The sequence below is a fragment of the Bos indicus genome, chromosome 1 (genome assembly GCF_029378745.1).
Source record: "Bos indicus isolate NIAB-ARS_2022 breed Sahiwal x Tharparkar chromosome 1, NIAB-ARS_B.indTharparkar_mat_pri_1.0, whole genome shotgun sequence".
Taxonomy (NCBI): Eukaryota; Metazoa; Chordata; class Mammalia; order Artiodactyla; family Bovidae; genus Bos; species Bos indicus.
This window is the reverse complement of record NC_091760.1, coordinates 106,777,326-106,793,208: the sequence shown is the minus strand read 5'-3', so window position 1 is coordinate 106,793,208 and position 15,883 is coordinate 106,777,326. Positions and strand designations below refer to the sequence as shown.

General features: G+C 43.4%; 1 protein-coding gene across 3 annotated transcripts in view; it reads left to right on the top strand.

The window, feature by feature from the left end:
* Positions 1–15,192, top strand: part of PPM1L (protein phosphatase, Mg2+/Mn2+ dependent 1L) — a 327,985-nt gene extending 312,793 nt beyond the window's left edge. For all 3 annotated transcript variants that reach the window (XM_019960093.2, XM_019960098.2, XM_070792274.1), the window contains exons 3-4: positions 5,659–5,820; positions 9,403–15,192. In XM_019960093.2, the coding sequence (XP_019815652.1) occupies positions 5,659–5,820; positions 9,403–9,749 (509 nt within the window). In that variant the 3' untranslated portion in view covers positions 9,750–15,192. The remainder of the gene's footprint in view (positions 1–5,658; positions 5,821–9,402) is intronic.
* Positions 15,193–15,883: the final 691 nt, after the last annotated feature.

Sequence of the window (15,883 nt, the reverse complement as noted above, 5' to 3'; positions counted from 1 at the left end):
TATTTTATTTTGGAGTATAGCCGATTAACAGTGCTGTGATAGTTTCCAGTGGACAGCAGAGGGACTCAGCCACACATATACATATATCCATTCTCCCCTGAACTCTCCTCCCATCCAGATTGCTGTCTAACACTGAGCAGAGTTCCCTGTGCCATACAGTAGGACCTTGTTGGTTATCCATTTTAAATATAGCAGTATGTGGCCTGCGTTGTTTTTTTTTTAAATAAAAGTGGTCAACATTATAAGTCAGAGTTCACATAAAAACAGCTTCTCTTGAAAAATCTGAATAACTATTTACATTGGGCCTTCATTGCCCCCTGGCAGCTATTTTCATTGCAGAGGAAATGCTGTCCCCTTAGCATGCATTCTCTCGTTTGCCACAAGCCCTGCCACTGCTTGCTGTGGACCCAGCACTGAAACCTAATGTCAGTTGTCTCTTATCTTCATGCTTGCCCATTCTTAGAGTAGAAAAACATCTTCAGAACCCAGGATCCCGTCAGAAGTACGGGGGTAAAGCTACTCCAAGAGGATCATAAGCTTTTTCTTATACCTGAAGGCATAGGAGTTTGCAGTTCCTATTCAAAACCAGCAAAATGTTCAAGCTGGAAAGGATGTAAAGCTAATCCAAGTTGCTTACTTTTTACCTGCAGAAATCCAGATACGTTCTGATTGATCATTATTGAGAATTTGAAATGTATCAGCTTTAAGCTAATCCAGACTTACAGTTATATGAAAGGAAATTCATATCACACTAATCAGAATTTTTTCTGGTTTACAAACATATCTGTAACATGCACTAGTCTATACTACAAAAGGGGGCAAGTTAATGGGGAGTATTCGAAACACAGAAGTGCAGAAACTGGCCACAGAAGTCATTCCTTCTTGGAGGTGGAAGAGAAGAGTTTAGAGCAAGAAGGAGTGCCAGTTATCAAAGGTCTGGCCCAGGGAATCAGACAGTCCACGGGAGTGACCTGGGCAGGTTGCTGTACTGTCTGAGACCTAGTTTCCCCATCTGTAAGATGGAGATAATTATGCCTTCTTATAGGTAGTGCAGATTAAGTTGCATAATATAAATAAAACGCTTAGCATTATAGTAAAATGCATAAACGGTAGGTCTATCATTGTTATTACTACTAATAATAATTCTGGATTCCCTGGTTTTTTAGTCAGTTTGGTCTTTCATTACATATGCACTGAGTCATGTAATCATGGATATGACACTTGAATTCTCTGAGTCCCGTTTTTCTCATCTGCTTAAATGGAAGAATAATACCTACCTCTTCTTGACCATAAGGTGTCAGGAAATCAACTGCAAGTGTGTTTGTGGGTTCATGGGCTTCCCTGGTGGCTTAGACGGTAAAGAATTTGCTTGCACTGTAGGAGACCCAGGTTCGATCCCTGGGTTGGAAAGATCCCCTGAAGGAGGGAACGTCTACCCACTCTAGTATTCTTTGCCAGGCAGGCTACAGTCCATGGGGTTCCAAAGAGTCAGACACGACCGAGTGACTGACACTAGTGGGGCATTCGTAGTGCTGAACAAACTGTTACTACTATGTTGTTAGTTTCACTGGGAAAGTTTTAAATTAGGGTTTTAAAAGATGGCTGAGATGTCCCAAACTACTTATCCCTCATTAAGATTTACATTTTTCTCCAGCTCAACTCATCAGATGAATTCACTGAATAATGTTAGCCAATAAAAATTATTTAGGTAAGTCCAGAACAGATTTTCTTGTGTACTTTTACTTTGCATCCTAGAAATTCAATGAAGAGAGAACATGCTGGTTTAGAGGAATAAGCTAATGAGTAATTGGCCTTTGTGTGTTCTTCCCAAAGGAAAACAAGAATAGAACAACACAAAAACGTGCCTGCTTTGCTGAAGTACAAATTGAGGTCAGAAGTAGACACAGATTGCTCATGTAATGGTCACCATGATGCATTTTTATTGCTTCCCAATGTGCTATGGCTTTGGAAGCTGTTGATGATGGGCATCCTACCCATGTTTCATTTGCATTGGCCCAGGAGCCTGGACTGGAGGAAAGAGCTAGGGCCAGGCCTAGGCTGAACTTCGGTCTACTTGCTAACAGTGTGCCTGTAAGCATGCTTATACATGTACAGGAGGATCCTTATGTTTTGATCAGTGTAAAAAAATGTATTTTGCTACAGTTGGGTATCTCCCTGCTGTGGCAATATCTAGAAGATGTTGTACAGTGTGCTGTTGAACTGGTTTGATATACTCAGAGCAAGATGGCAGGTGCTTAGCATAATATTAGATCAGGACCAAAGAGAGTGTGTTATTGTTTATCACTCCTCTGTTAATGTGTTTATTCAGCAAATATCGAGGTCAGTGGTATTCTAGACTTCAGCATTACAGGAGGAAGAACAAGCAGGTGATATTCTTACTCTTGTGAAGTTTACGTTGTACAGGGGAAGATTGGCATTAAATAAATTGCTTAAAGAAATAAACAAGATATTTACATAATTATATGTTCTGAAGGCAATAAAGGACATCAAGAGGAAATTAGATCCCCCATCAGAGAAGGCCTCTGAAGATGTCACACTTGAACTGAATCATCACCATGTGCAATTTAGCCCATGTCAAGGACCAGGCACTGTGCTAGGCAGAGGGAACACAGAAGCCCAAAGACAAAAGGCTTGGCGTGTTTCCTCTTGGGCATAATGTTTTTCTGGCATTTTTCTCAACCACCAGGTAGTTACATTCTGCTATAATGTAAGATTAGATTATAAATTATCTCTTGTAATCCTGAGCTAAGACTGCAAATTCCAAACAACAAGTTGTTTACAGTGAAGCATCGTGTTTTGTTTCCAATCATGCTTGGGCCTCCACCCAGGACACAGGCAGGTTTCTGCGGAGGGAGAATGGTAACATTTCAGTCATCCTCAGTGCTGCCTGCAACTCTCGTTCTGCCATCTGGGGCTCACCGCTTTTGTCCGGTCTAAGAATCTATTGTTGACACAGGCAATTTCCGCTTTCTCAAAGCGGTACATTCCTGAAATCCACATCAGAAGGTAGATTTTATTGACCCATAGAAACAATGGGATTGTTTTCTTGACAGAGAAGTTGGCAAGCCGTGAATCTTCATGCGTGAGGGAAGCAAAGCAGTCACACTAAATCTCTCATCCAGAAATCCCCTTATTGAACAATGAGCCCTTGAACCAGTTAGGATACCACAAGAAGAAATAACAACAAAATCCAACATAAAAAGCCTTAAAACGTAAGGACATTTGGTGTCTCCCAGAGCAAGAACAGGGCAAGTCTAGGCTCGTTCAGAAGTCCTGTGATGTCTCAGGGACTCAGGTTCTCACCCCTTGGCTCCGCTTCCTGGGCACAGAGCCTTGACTCTGAGCTGTAGCCACTCCTGGTGCAACATGGCTGCCACCCCTCCAGGAAACACAGGAGCCACACGAGGCCAAGGAAATGGGTTGCGTTCTGCATGGTGTCTCCTTCAGTGAGAGAGAAAGCCTTTCCCAGAAGCCCAAGTAGACATTTCCTTAAGTGCTTGTCCATGGAGCACCCAGTGCCCCTCCCCACTGTCTTCGAGACACCAGGACATTACTCTAGATTTCTGCCCTCTCCTTTATGTCCTTATTCTCTATGACCTGTCCATTCTGATTTTAAATAATCTGTCACTGATCCTCGATCCTTTTGTTTATGACAGTAATTCACATTCTCATGAACTCTCCCTGTTCTCCCTGCTTCCAGTTTACCTTCCACAAAGCCACTGATGTGATCTTATAGAACACAGATCTCATCATATCACTATCCTGCTTAAAATCCTTCAGGGGTTTTTAAACCCGTATACAATTAAATCTCAATTTTTTTTCTGACCATAGGAATGACCTCTCTCCTCTTAAAAAAAAAAAAAAAAGATACATGGCAGCTCAATTAAGCTAACAATGGATATAGAGCTGCAATGACTGAAATGAGGGTGTGGAAGGGGCTCATAGCTCACCCAAGTGGATCCTTTTGCTTCCCTCATATGGGGACCTCAAAGTCCTTTCTGGGCTATGATTTCTCAAAGTGCACCAAGTGAGAAGAAAAGGGGGTCTCTGAGTTGAATAATGCCCCCAAACCATGCAATACCCCAATAATGTAGTGTCTCCATTTCACCTTTCAAACTTCTGAGCATGTGCCTTCTAGGAGAATTTGTGCTGTCATTGTGATCACCAGGTTAACACAAGCAGATGCTTGAAGACAAAGTGAGGCCAGTTGAACACCAGAATGCAGCTAATATCAAAAACTAAGAATAACAATTTCTAATCATATGGATTGTTCTTATGGTTACATTTTCATTCTTACAGTTTTTTTAAGATGAAAGGTTTGTGATTTGCTTTGATAATCCTGAGATTAGTCTTTTTTCCTTTCACAAGGCCTTTCATATCAGACATCCTGAGACACCCAACATTTCATGCGTTTCCATTTCTAATCAAGGCACTTTTGAGCTACACAGGCTTTAGCATGGAATTTTGAATAGAACTATATAATAGCTGAATATACTGATTATTCTCCTCCCTCTTGATATCAACCTGTATTTATTCTTTATGTCTATTTAAAGAATTTAGCCTTTGCTGTTGTTCTATGAAGAGCAAGAGCTGTTTAGATGCAGTTTACATTCTGTTAGGGAATATGATCTTCTTAATGAGGAGGTTAAATATTAATGAAGACTAATTGATGCATAATTTTAACAAGGAAGGTCATTATCAATTTGAAGCAACAGCTTAATGGATTATGCGTTTCAGCAGGTATTTGCATATTCAGTGACACTGTCAGAAGGCCGGGGGAGAAAGGTGAGGGGCTAAACAGAGGGTAATGGGCAGGTAAGAAGGATGACCTCCAACTAGACCAGACTCTGTAGTTCTATTGCTTTTATCCATTCTTGTTCCAGGAAGAGTTTGAGGAGAGGGAACGTGTCCTTTTGTGTCTTTGGCTCCCAGGCAAACAGCTCTTCACTCTTACTTTGCTTCTGACTCTGACCACCTCCAAGCCCCACCTCCTATTGGCCTAGGTGTCATTTCCCTCATCACAGTAGGTTTTCCAGCCTCTCCCTTGATGGTCTGCCACATCACACCCTGGAGCCGACCTATTTCTGGCCACTGGTCTTTCCTCTCAGACTCTGTATAGACTAGTTTGCATAGGCTGTGCCCCTGGCTCCATAGGATCTGGTTGTTACCATCTGTCATTTGCTGGTCTGTCCAGGTGCTCCCACTGAGAGACCCCCCCCCCACCACCACCACCTTATTCTTCCCACTTTCAACTGGGATTTCACAGAACCTAAGCACCAACAAGAAGCAGAAAATAAGTATCCATTGTCTGAAGCTTCAAGCCGATTTTGATTCTCTGCTAATCCTTTTAAGTGTGATATGCACTTAAATCAAGAGAACCAGAGACAACAATGATTTGGGGAAATGATCATCTTATCCTAGCCGATTTCAGTGACAGTCCAACATGGTTAAGAAAATTGACTGTCAGATATGATCAGTGTTGTTGAAGTGAACAGCCCTCCTTCCCGGAGTGGCTGGAGTCAGATGCTCACCCAGCAGGAGTGGTTTTAATGCCCGAAGATGCCAGTAACCTCGAGAAGCAGCTTAACCTCAAAGCGCCGCTGACCGCCCATGTGGCCTCTCTCTTCTGTTTTGCAGGTACAACGTGTTTGATTGCTCTGCTATCAGATAAAGACCTCACTGTGGCCAACGTGGGTGACTCGCGTGGGGTCCTATGTGACAAGGATGGGAACGCCATTCCTTTGTCTCATGATCACAAACCCTACCAGCTGAAGGAGAGGAAGAGGATAAAGAGAGCCGGTGAGCTTATCAGTGCCTCCAAGGACTGTGTGCTGTCTCGTTCAAGTGGCCTAGGTGGTTTCCGGGAGATTCCCTGGGAGAGACACTCCTTTGCCCAGTGAGGAGCAGATCAGTACAGAGGCTGTGGCTGAGGCAGCTGGGACTGGACTTTGTAACATTTCCCATCAAATGCGTGGCCACTGAATTTGCCCTTCTTCATGGCCAACGTGTCCACAACAGCCAAAAAAAGCCCTTAGTTTAAAGGCTAATGGGATCTTTGGGCCATTGCTTGCCATACTCTGCTTCCTTTCAGCCATGCCAAACTACTAACCACCAAATGAACCATGGAGCTCACACGTCTGTGCCTTTGCAAGTGTTGCCCACACTGTCCAGTGGACAATAATGACCTTGCCCTTTAAGACTTGGTTTCGGGATGTCCTTTTGGCAGCCTTCCCTGTCACACTGAGCCAAAGGCTTCCCCAGTCTGGCTTAGGTACCCCTTCAGTCTTTCCCTGGCATCCTGTGTGGACCTCTTGGGTCACTTTTCGTAGGATGTGGACATACCTGGCCCTTTCATCTGTCTTGCCTTCCTGATCATGAGTTCTTTAAGGCAGGAACTTTGGTGTGTTCATCTGTATACTCCCAACTCCAAGCTCAATGCCTGATCCAAGTATATATGTCAGTTGGAGGAGGAAGAAAATCCCTTTTTTATTTTTTCAACATCTAGGGGCTGGAGGTACAAATGGACATCCTGGGATTGAGACGGGGTAGGGGATGGAGTAGACAGACATTATTAATAAATAAGTTAAAACAGGTAAATTATCTAGTCTATTACAAGGTGATAACTGCTATGGAGAGACACAGAAAAGTTAGGGAAAGGGGAGTGTTGGGGTGGTCAGTGTGGGCCTCACTAAGGTGACGTTGGCAAAGACTTGAAGAAAGATTATCAGTTGCTGATTACATTTTCATAGTTAATTTGGGGGGATTCTTTTCTACCTGTAGGCTTTCCTGGTGGCTCAAATAGTAAAAAGTCTACCTGCAATGCAGGAGACCTGGGTTCGATCCCAGGGTCAGGAAGATCTCCTAGAGAAGGGAATGGCACCCCACTCTAGTAGTCTTACCTGGAGAATCCCATGGACAGAGGAGCCTGGTGGGCTCCAGTCCATGGGGTCACAAAGAGTTGGACACGACTGAGCAACTGACACTTTCGTTTTTTCTACCTGTGCAGGGGAGGACCCCTTCTCTCCCCAAACTGACCACCACAGCTTGTAGCCCCTGTGTTGCATGCCACGTGGCAGGCCCTGTTGCCCAAGGGAGCTCAGGTCCCCCAGGTCGTTGCCCAAGAAGTGCCCCTGCCCCCTGGGGGAGTCTGCAGATTGACCTTCAATCTCTGCATACCAGCTTCTGCCCAGAACCTAATCAACGTTTGAGTTCTCACAGTGGGAAGCTGTACTGTTGAATCCAAAATCGTTGAATTTTATTACAACCTCCTGCTTCAGTGACTGCTTGAGATGCAGAATAATTTTTAATGAAAGCTCTGGTCAGGTTTTCTGTCAATGGGACGGCACAGTGTTTTAAGAGCATCTGTCAAGCTTTGATGAGTTTCCTTGCTTATGAAGACAGCATCTCCTCAGTCATCCACTGTGACCCTGGACTTGGGATACAGTCAGCTTGCTCTTGAGGAAGCACGATGGGGATGTGTATATGGTACACCTGAGATGCCACCTTAGAGCTCTCTTCTGACATGTCAGCCCATTTTATCCTCTCTCCGCCTCCCTGCCCCCACCCGGAAGTGATTATAGGAGCAAATTCAGACCGCATCTCCAAGGAGGTTAATCTCACCTGCTGTGTCGAGGGTGTACTTTACAGCAGGACTTAATGAGCAATGATTGGTTTTATTATATTTATGTGTGTTTTCTCTGGCCTCAGCCTTCCTTTCTGGACACCTATCCCCCTTCTGTTTGGTGTCGTAATACCCTCCAACCAATCTAGGTCAAAATACACGTCAATCTTTCTGTCTCCCTGCCTTAAGCTGTTTGTACAACAGTAGTGATGTCGGCTGCCATTTACCATGCATTCACTTTGTGCTGGGAGCTAAGCTGGGTACTTTACATACACTTTCTCTTTCCCTACCTTGTGAGGTTGATAATGTTATTCTCATTTTACAACCAAAGAAATGGAGTCTCAGAGAGGCTTGTGTGCCCAAGGACACACAGCTAGTGAATGGTGAGACCAGAATTGAAACCCCAGTGACTCCAGAGCCCGTACTCTTGCCCGGGAAACCACTCTTCCTGGAATGTTCTTGTACATCCCTGCTCATGGAAGTCCTACCTATCGTTCTGTTCAGAGCTGAGCTTTAATGCTCACTCTGCCCTGATTATCACAACTGGAAATCGTCCCTCTCTCTTCTATCTGCCTATAGCATTTAACAGGTGCTAGGTTTTCCCTGAAAAAATACTGCTCTGTGCTTGCAGCTGTTAATGCAGGTGGATTTCCCCTCCTGTCAGACTCTCTGCTTCTTTAGGAAAAGGTCTAGATCTTGTCCAACTTTATAGCCTGCAAACTGCCCTGCATGGAGAATATATTTAATAAATATCTGACATAACATGCAAATGAACAAAGTTCTAGTTCCCTTAAAGAAAACATAATAATAGATAGAGACTGTGAAAGTGAAGTTGCTCAGTAGTGTCTGACTCCTTGCAACCCTATGGACTGTAGCCCACCAGGCTCCTCCGGCCATGGGATTTTCCAGGCAAGAATACTGGAGTGAGTAGCCGTTTCTTTCTCCAGGGGATCTTCCCGACTTAGGTAGGGATCGAACTCAGGTCTCCCGCATTGCAAGCAGACTCTTTACCATCTGAGCCACTGTGTAATACTGAGTGCATGTTATATTCAGACACTGTGCCAACTGATCAATATAGAATAACTCTATTTCTCACAGCTTCTCGATGGAATAGATACTATTATTGTCCAAATTTTGCAACCAGGGAAACCAAAGATTAGAGAGTTTCTCATCCAAAGTCACTCCGAGCTAGAAGTAACAGAGCCAGGAATCAGATCCTAGTAGACTGACTCGAGAGCCTGAGCCTTTAACAACTGTGCTTAAGTACACCATTCTTTAATCCCTATCCCAGTCAGGGAGCTGTTTGCAATCAATACAGGCACAACCAAGGGCGGCCTCATGCTAATTATGGGTCCCAGTGGTTGTATCTGGTACCAGCCACATGCCTTTTGGTGTTGTTCTGCTGTTGTCCCTGAGTCCTCTCCCTGGGGCTCCCTACAATCAGTCACTGAACTGCTAAGGTGTCCTTTAGTTATTAATAAAAACTGATGCTCTCACCCATCATCCCTCCTACCCTCAATATTCCTACTGATTTAGTCTTGAAGACCTTTAAGATGCCAAGGATGAGGGCCTGAGGATCTACTAGTAGAGGATCAGACGTCAAGCCATGCAGGAGGAACACTGCTCCCTCCTGGCAATGCCAGCAGGAGCACGTATGACAGGTCACACACAGTAGGTCAGCCCTTTGCAGGTGCACACGAATCACACCAGGATGTGAGAGAGCAGCTGCTCAAGCTAATGGGCTCATTCTCTCTTTCCAGGTGGTTTTATCAGTTTCAATGGCTCCTGGAGGGTCCAGGGGATCCTGGCCATGTCTCGATCGCTGGGGGATTATCCACTGAAAAACCTCAATGTGGTCATCCCAGACCCAGATATCCTGACCTTTGACCTGGACAAGCTCCAGCCCGAGTTCATGATCTTGGCATCAGATGGCCTCTGGGATGCTTTCAGCAACGAGGAAGCTGTTCGATTCATCAAGGACCGCTTGGATGAACCTCACTTTGGGGCCAAGAGCATCGTTTTACAGTCCTTTTACAGAGGCTGCCCTGACAATATAACAGTCATGGTGGTGAAGTTCAGGAATAGCAGCAAAACAGAAGAGCAGTGAACCCTTCGGGGTCTCAGCTGCCTTAGACTAAAGGACTTTCAACACACTGGTCTCTTTTAATGTAGTGAAAGGTGTGGGAGTTACAATTAGGATCATCCATCCCAGACATGGGGTTCCCCATCCCCAACTGTCTTAAGTCTATGTGCCGTGTGAACAGAGGGTGCTCTTGGCCAATGTAGTTGAGATGCTGGAAAATGGTTTCTTCGTGTTTTCCCAACTCTTTCATCCAATGTCCAAAATATATATAGCTGTAGAGTCACGTGTATGAAGTGAAAGGCGTATGTGCCATATATTCTCCTTTGACAGTTGCTTTCAAGATCCCTTACAGGGCCCTCCGATCATCAGACCTTGTGTCCTCTCGCTGGAGCAATGAGCAGGGCAGGACTCCCAGGAATGCTGTGGGTAACTCATGAGTCAGAGCCAGTGTGGCCATGCCCCTTGCTGAGAGGCAGAGCTGTCCCTAGGGTGCTTTGTCCTCCTAAGCCCAGTTTTTCTGCTCTGCAGCAGCCCAGAAACAGATTTGAAAATGGTTTATTATTCCACAGCGGTTCTTGAAGGCTGAGGGAAGTGGGGAGGAGGAGAACCACGTGCACCCCTGAAGTCACCTTCCCCCGCCTTCATTAGTTAAATAGACTTTGTATACCACCCAACCAGTCTTTGTGTGTTTATCCTAATCATGCATGGCCTTAACCTTTTGCTTACACCTTACCTAATGGAATAGGCAGCTGTTAAACTTTACCACCAGACACCGTGATTTTTTTACAGTACCAAGTGGAAAAAAGCAAATCGCAACACCATAATTCCTTTTACCTTTAAGGATAGATGGGGAAATCACAGCCAAATAAGTCACAGCATCCCCTGGGAAGTTTGCTGCTTTGCATTGGGAGAGAAAGCCACTGAGGTTGCCTTCCTGACTTGAGTGCCAGCTGCCTAGTTTTGTGCATTTCTTTCTCTCCAAGTAGCTTTTGAGTGTCTCTCAAGTGTTGTTCTGAGAAGCAGCTGCATAGAACTGCATGTGTGCCCCCTGAAGCCATTCAGAGTCCCCAGCCTCCTGTTGGAATTCGGTAGTGAATTACTGGGATGTGCTTCTGCTAGATGGTGGAAAGGCAGCAGTCTTTAATGTTTGGTTGCAAACCATTGAGTTATTTTGGGGCCAGACCTGCTACTTTTCATTTCTTATTACCAATGTCACGTTTCCAATCTCAGGATTTTATTATGGAAAATGCTGGGCTCAAACAGCCAAACAAGATTTTCACGGCATCCCCACCCAGTCTGTGTCTGAAAAACCAGGGCATCCACCTGGTTTTGTCCTTCCAGAGTGGGCATTTGTCTTTATGGCTTCTCCGAGGCCCCATTCGCTGACCACCTCCTCCCCTGCCTTCTTCAAATGTGGAAGGTCCTAGGAGAGAACTCGGGAGGATGCAAAGATCCCCTTGTGGCTGCCGAGGACTGTTATCTGTCTGGGTCCCTCTGAGCTCTTAACCTTTCTTTAACTGAAAGAATAATGGTTTCCCAAGTGATGTACTTACTTTTGTAAACTAACATTGGAATCTACGATATTAGAATTAGAACCTTGGTTTTGGTTTTTTTAAGTGTAGCATGTTCCAGTACAAAATACCTGCCTTCATGGTAGACTGGAGTCTCTGCCTCTTGAGAGGCACAACGTTTGGACGTGTGTATTTGAGGTGGGGGTGGGGAGGGAGTTGTGGGAAACATGCTGGTTATGACCATTGATGGGATGGTCGGGCCAGGTGGCCTGAGTTTGGGGATTTGGGACATTCTGATTATGAAGTTACTGGAGCCCACCCTCTACCTGGAGTCCAGGAGTAACCAGTGTCAGCATGTTACAGTACATAGTTAATTTTCCTTTTTCTATTTTAAACTTAGCCCAGAATTCATAAATAACCATGGAAAGACCTTTTTAAGTTCTGTGATCATTGTTATTGTGTAAAATGAAAATGGTACTGTTTTGGTGAAGATGAAGAAGAAAAGCTACTAAATTAGTAAATCAGTGTTTCTCTGCCCTGTGAAATGTCTTAGTAGATGGTGCTGAGTGCCGGAGTGTGTGGCTTTCCCTCTGACTGAGGTTCACAAGGCATCTTCTAAACTTTTCTTTGTAGAAATGAACCCATTCCTGACTTTAACCAAGTAGTGTGTGTATTTTTTACTGCCTCTTTTTCTCCCAGTTTGGCTTGTAGATTTTTGAAACAGGCAAAAATAGCTGCAATTTGATGAATAGTTATGTCTCAAGTCAGGCTACTTTGTTCCCTTCCCCATTCTCCTGGAGCTTGATCGCTCTCTCTCTCTCTCTCTTTCTCTCTCAGCTGCCTCCAGCCTCTGGGGGTGGTCTGCAGACCTCACCCGGGGTGCCCTGTGGCTCTCCAGCCAGCCGCCCCATTTTCTAGGGACATGAAGGTTGAGTCTAGTTAGGGAAACTGACTTGAGAAGTTTGCATGTGAAGCTTCCTGAAATAGCACTGCCAAAGCTTTGGAACCGTCACCCCAGCTTCCTAGCCCGAGTTCGAATTGCCAATAGCCTCCATGGTGCCAAATTTTGGAATGGTTTTATAGTCTTTAAGAAATGAAGCTGGGAACCAATGATCATGTGCTTATGACCCCCCAGCAAGATGCCAAGCCCAGGTCTTCATTAATGCACTGCTTTCCTGCTGCTCTAGTGGCAATTTGTACTCTTACAATGGCTCAGAATTTGGTGCGGGGGTGGGGGGTGGCGGGGAGGGGAGAAGTCACGGAAACTTTTTTTTTTAAGTCACTGTATTTGCAGATCTCTAGTGAAAGGAATAAATTAATACTTACATGGAAAATTCTGAAACTAGCTCCCAAGACCAGCATTTATTTTATGTGACCAACTTGCCCAAAGCACTTGACTCTGAGGTCACCATTCTAACACAGCATAACTGTACATGTTCCTGGTAACCAAGGCTACATTCTGTTCCTAGCCTTGGACTGAAGGCATTGGCCTCTAGCGTCTTGTCTATGTGGTAAGAGTATTACAGAGTGTTTTACAGAGTGAAGGAGCATATGAAAGTGAAAGTGTGAGTCACTCAGTTGGGTCCCACTCTTTGTGACCCCATGGACTGGAGCCTACCAGGCTCCTCTATCCATGGGATTCTTCAGGCAAGAGTACTGGAGTGGGGTGCCATTGCCTTCTCCAGAGATCTTCCTGACCCAGAAATCAAACTTGGGTTCCCTGCATTGCAGGCGGATTCGTTACCGTCTGAGCACCAGGGAGCCCATGCAATTTGGATATTTAAAATGGGCCTTATTACATACAACTGATGTGATTTCAACCCATGAACATTTTGTGCAGACAGGATTACGTGAGTGATGGCATCGCCAACCCTATCTGAAGTGGTTCTAGGAAGTTGATTACACAATTGAATTGGATCACTGGAATGTTCATCCATACATGAGGGATTCACAAAGGGAGTGATCACTTCTTCCTTTGCCAAGTATACTTTGATTTTCCTGACTTCCCCCCCGCTCCCCCTCCCCCCAGCCGAATTGATGCTAGATCTAACTCTCTTGCAACTGGAAACACAGAAAGTTTAGAAAGGGCAACAGTTCATTGTACATTTGGAAGTACAGTAATCCATACTCTGGATAAGGTTTTATTTTCCAGTGATCTCAGAAAATTGTTTCCTTCTTTTGACCCAGTATGAGACTGATTTTGATGTTCCCCTAAATTGCCTTAGCTCATCACACCAGCATTCCTGACCTAGCTCTGCAGAAATGACATGACCATTAGATACCATAAAGTAAAGTAAAATAAATTTGCTCAATCGTGTCCAACTCTTTGCAACCCCATGGACTGTAGCCTACCAGGCTCCTCTGTCCATGGGATTTTCCAGGCAAGAGTACTGGAGTAGGTTGTCATTTCCTTCTCCAGGGGATCTTCCCGACCCAGGGATGGAACCCGGGTCTCCCACATTGCAGACAGACGCTTTACCGTCTGAGCCACCAGGGAAGCCCATTAGACTAGGGCCTTTTTAATTGCCCCTGGATTAACTCATTCACATCTCGACTTTGAAGCTGATTAGTTGAGCACTGCAGGAGTGTTCCCCCAGCATGTTCCACAGGACACAAGCTCCAAAGATACTCTTCCTCATATAGGGCTCCAGGGTCAAAAGAGTTTTGGAAAACATACTATCTTAGAGAGTTAGTACATTGAAGGTTCTAATTTAAATATCCTCTGAAGAAAGCTAAAAAAAAAAAAAATACCACATATGTAGTTCTAGTGTTTTCCAGATTCATCTGACCATGGAAACTTTTTTGAGTAATACCTAGTAACACTCCAAGAAGCCTGTGTTCCATAGGAACCACTTTGGGAAATTCTGCTATATGGAAATATTACTGTTTTCTCATTCACTGTGACTCTTAGTGGTTGCAGCATAGTTTGCCATTTAGAAGCACTCATCCTTTCATGGAAGAGGCTGATTTGTTAATGAAAGCAGGATTAAGAAATAGTATGATTTACTTTGACCTTCAGCAGCCTCACATCAATAGTAGAAGCTCGGTGATCTTGCTTGAAACTCTAAACATGGGCTCCCTTCTTTTTGTATGAATAATAAGCAAAAACCTTGCTACAGCTAAGGATTTTTAAAATTTGTTCCAAGACCTTTTAGTTGCTTTTGTGAAGTTATCTTTGCTTTTCAGATAGAATCAAAATAAATACTTATATTTTATCACTATGTGAGAGTAAGAAAATCTATTTAAAATAATAGAAAAGGGAGGATAGCAGATTTGGTATTAATTCATTTTTTAAATTCTAACTAGACTTTTAAAAATTATGTATCCATTGTATAATAATGGAAATGTAAACGATTTACATTTACTTACTCTCTTTTCTTATTCATTCTAAAATCCTTATCCCATGTTGTCCCATCTTTCACGTTTTATATATATAATTAAGTTTGGCAAGTTATTTCTTGCCTAAAATGTAAGGCTTGACTATAGCTCCGTAATTGTCACTCTCAGCCTGGGTAATATGTTCAGAAAGCTCTGAGAGAGAATCCACACCACAGAGGAAATAAATCTAGTTGAAAACATGGTACAAAGTAAATTTACAGTAAAGTCATTATCTTAAAATTACAGCCAGTATTTAGGAATACACTCTCTCGTTGTTATCCAAAATAGCATAAAGCTGAAAGTAAGACCACTTAGACTAGGTGGCAGATTGCACAGAGCAAGTGATTGGGAGGTTTCCATTATATACCTGATTCTAAAACTTGTTTTCTAGTATGTAAGTTTATTTGCTAATTCTTAATAATGTTGATGCTTTGTCCAGTATTTTTTATTTTTACCACTGTTAAGCCGCAAACTGTTTAACCAAGGGTTGATTATGATCATGTTCATGTGTTTAGTAATAACCACACCTTCAGTTGTACAATCACTTCAATAAATCCAAGTTAAGGACTTTGAAGAGAGCATGTAGTAACTGTTCATTTTAACAGATCATCACCGGCATTTGCACAATTCACAACTCCACCAAAAAAGATGTAAATTGATATAGCCTCTATGGAGAACAGTATGGAGATTCCTTTAAAAACTAAAAATAGGATTACCATATGACCCAGCAATCCAACTAGGCATATACCCAGAGAAAACCATACTTCAGAGAGATAGATGCACCCCAGTATTCACTACAGCACTGTATTCTATAACCAGGACATGGAAGCAACCTAAATGCCCATCAACAGAGGAACGGATTAAAAAAAGATGTGGTACATATATACACTGGAATATTAGCCATATAAAGGAAAGAAATTGTGTCATTTGCAGAGACATGGATGGCCCTAGAGCCTACCATACAAAGTGAGGTAAGTCAGAAAAACAAATATCATATTATATATATGGAATTTAGAAAAATGGTATAGATGTCCTTATTTGCAAAGCAGAAATAGACAGATGTAGAGAACAAACATATGGATACCAAGGTGGGGATGAGAGGTGGGATGAATTGGGAGACTGGGATTAACATATACATGCTATAAATAACTAATGAGAATCTACTGTATAGCACAGGGAACTCAGTTAAGATGACACATTTTGTGTGTATTTTACAATTAAAAAAAAAATGTTGAAAAGGAAAAAAAAATGAGACCAAAAAGCAAGTTG